Consider the following 2,523-nt stretch of genomic DNA (forward strand, 5'->3'; position numbering starts at 1 on the left):
GTGGTGTTACTGTGTGTTTCAGTCTTGGTTCTTGTCTAAGCTCTCTGTGAGGTTCTCCGGCTGTTCTGCTCTTTGTTCTGCCCCCCTCTGCTGTTTACTCCCTATAATAGCTTCCATCTGGCTCAGCGGCGGCTGTTTGCCAGAATGTCTTTCCCGTTGCATATTGTGCTCCTCTGCCATCCCTGCAGGTGCCCCCTCCCAGACTGGCACACTTACTGGTGGAACAGTAACCCAGTTACAGTGCTGGAAACTGGGTCGGCTGCAGGCTGCGCTGCCAGGAGGAAGCATCGAGCTGAACTCCGTGTTTCAGCCAAACGCTCATGGATTTATTGGACAGTCGAGGCAGCGGGAGGCGTTCAGGACACTCAGGGTTTTCCATAAATATGAAGCAGCAGTCAGGAGCTGGTGGTTCTGTGGTCCGACTGGGCTCAGAGTCCGCAAGTCAATAGTTTAGTGTGTTTCTGGATCACGTCTGTTGATCTACAGTAAAACACTGAAGCAGAAGGTCACACAGGAGCCCTGGTTGAATTTATCCAGTTTAAACATAAACCAGACGACGCAGCGCTTCATTTGTTCAGCGCTGGGCGGCTGTGGCTCAGCTGGTAGAGGTCCACTCATCCCGGGTTGGTGGTTCGAGTCCTCGGGCAGGACACTGGACCTGGACCTGGACCTGGTCCTGACGGCAGCTCTGTGACCGTCGGGGTGTGAATGAGAAACACTGTGAGCAGCACCAAGGCAGCAGAACACCATGAAAGCACAGAACATTCACCGTTAACCATTTACTAGAAGGTCTTATTGGACTTTTCTTAGTGTTTTAGGAGATAAATGGGACATGAACGTCCACAGACCTTCATCTGTGTTTTATAAGATCAGAGAGGAATCAAAGCGAGGAGGATGTGAGCAGCTTCCTCCTGATGATTTCACTTCACCTTTCACAGCCTCAGCTGCTCTCTGATCAAAGCTTTATGAACGTTTTCAGTTTGTGTGGAAAAACCAGAAAACTCCCAAACGGTAGAAACACCGAGAACAAGTTTCTGTTTTTGACTGAGCTGGAAAATATTTAAGAAACCGGCATTAAAGTGAAGGACGCAGGAAGTTTGATCAGATTTTAACATGAGGCTGATTTTCACATGAACAACAAACAGCTTCATCCAGAAAGACCCGGAAATATAAAATACAAGAAAGTGTTTAACTTGTTCTGTGTGTGTGTTAAACAACTTTATATGAGATTTTTGGATTTTTAAAATTAATTTGTCAACTGCTGATAATAATAATAATGTTGTAATAAATTATTAGGATTTTTGAAACAAACAAGTAAAAGAAGTAAAGTCAGAGTTAGAGGCCATTAAATTATGAAAATAAAAAGAGCACATCAGTAAATATATATTCATACGTCTGTAACTTCCTACAGGATAAATAGCACAAGTACATCAAATTTAATTTAATCAAATAAAGAAAGATTTTAACCTTGTTTTATTTTTATTAATAGTTTTTATTCAGACGTTTCAGGATGTAAAGGGTAGATGCTGATGGATCCTGAAACATCTCTGATATAATATTAATTTTAAATTCTAATTACCTGCTTTTATTACTTTAATTTGCACAAAAATGTAAATTCTGCAAAAATGTTCTCGTTTTGTTTGAAGACTTTAAAATCTGGATTTTATTAAAAGCAGAACTGATTTCTGTGTTCGTTCAGCTTCGTTTAGTTTTTGTGTTTTATTGGAGGATTTATCAGCAGAGAAATGAGCTGCTGTCACATAGTTCATATATTAACATGCAGCAGAGCGACGATGAAAGTAAATATGAACATACATCCATTAGTTCTGGTTCCCTGTAGAACCCGTCTGTCTGTAGAACCTCTGGAGGTTCCTCCAGCTGTGATCTGCTCACGTCGTGCATGGAGGTGTCTGATGCTGCTTCCAGATGTGAGTTCATCTGTGAGCTCAGAGCTTCTGATTGATTCCTGATTCCGGTCACAGAGTTCAGGCTGAAGACGAGCCGCTGGCCCAGATTGGGCCGATGCGCTCTGTACTGGTTTTGTGGGTGTAATCCTGCAGCTTTTCACCCCCCAGCGCTGACGGCCGTCATCAGAGCAGCTTAGAGGCGGCTGCAGCATCTGTCGCTGACGCTGTCACTGTGTTTGTGTGTGCAGATAAAGAAGCTTCATCATGGGGAAAGGCTGCATGACCGCCAGCAAGTACTTCCTGTTCCTCTTCAACCTCATCTTCTTTGTGAGTATTTCACCTGCAGTCATCCAGACGCTTCCCCGTCACAACAGTCATGGTGCTTCATTCACATCAGACCTGTCAGAACCCTCTGAACCATCACAACCAGTTTAAAGGCGTTTTTATTTCTGCTCCTGGTTCATGTTCCTACATGAAGTCCTGCAGCTGTGAGGAACCAGAACATGAAGCAGGAGGAGAACTCAGACATGATTCTGTCAGAACCATGGAAGTGATCTGAATTTCTTTGATTATTTATTTTCCAAAAAATGAAAAGAAAAGCTGCTCACAGATGTGA

At 43.4% G+C, this 2,523-nt stretch overlaps 1 protein-coding gene across 1 annotated transcript in view; it reads left to right on the forward strand.

Annotated features, from left to right (window-relative positions):
* Positions 1 to 2,523, forward strand: part of LOC103361889 (CD82 antigen-like) — a 29,320-nt gene that overhangs the window by 13,636 nt on the left and 13,161 nt on the right. Inside the window, exon 2 of the mRNA XM_008288101.1 lies at positions 2,156 to 2,234. Coding sequence (XP_008286323.1) covers positions 2,172 to 2,234 — 63 coding nt within the window. The 5' untranslated portion in view covers positions 2,156 to 2,171. The remainder of the gene's footprint in view (positions 1 to 2,155; positions 2,235 to 2,523) is intronic.

Source organism: Stegastes partitus, unplaced genomic scaffold (genome assembly GCF_000690725.1).
Source record: "Stegastes partitus isolate 25-593 unplaced genomic scaffold, Stegastes_partitus-1.0.2 Scaffold540, whole genome shotgun sequence".
NCBI lineage: Eukaryota > Metazoa > Chordata > Actinopteri > Pomacentridae > Stegastes > Stegastes partitus.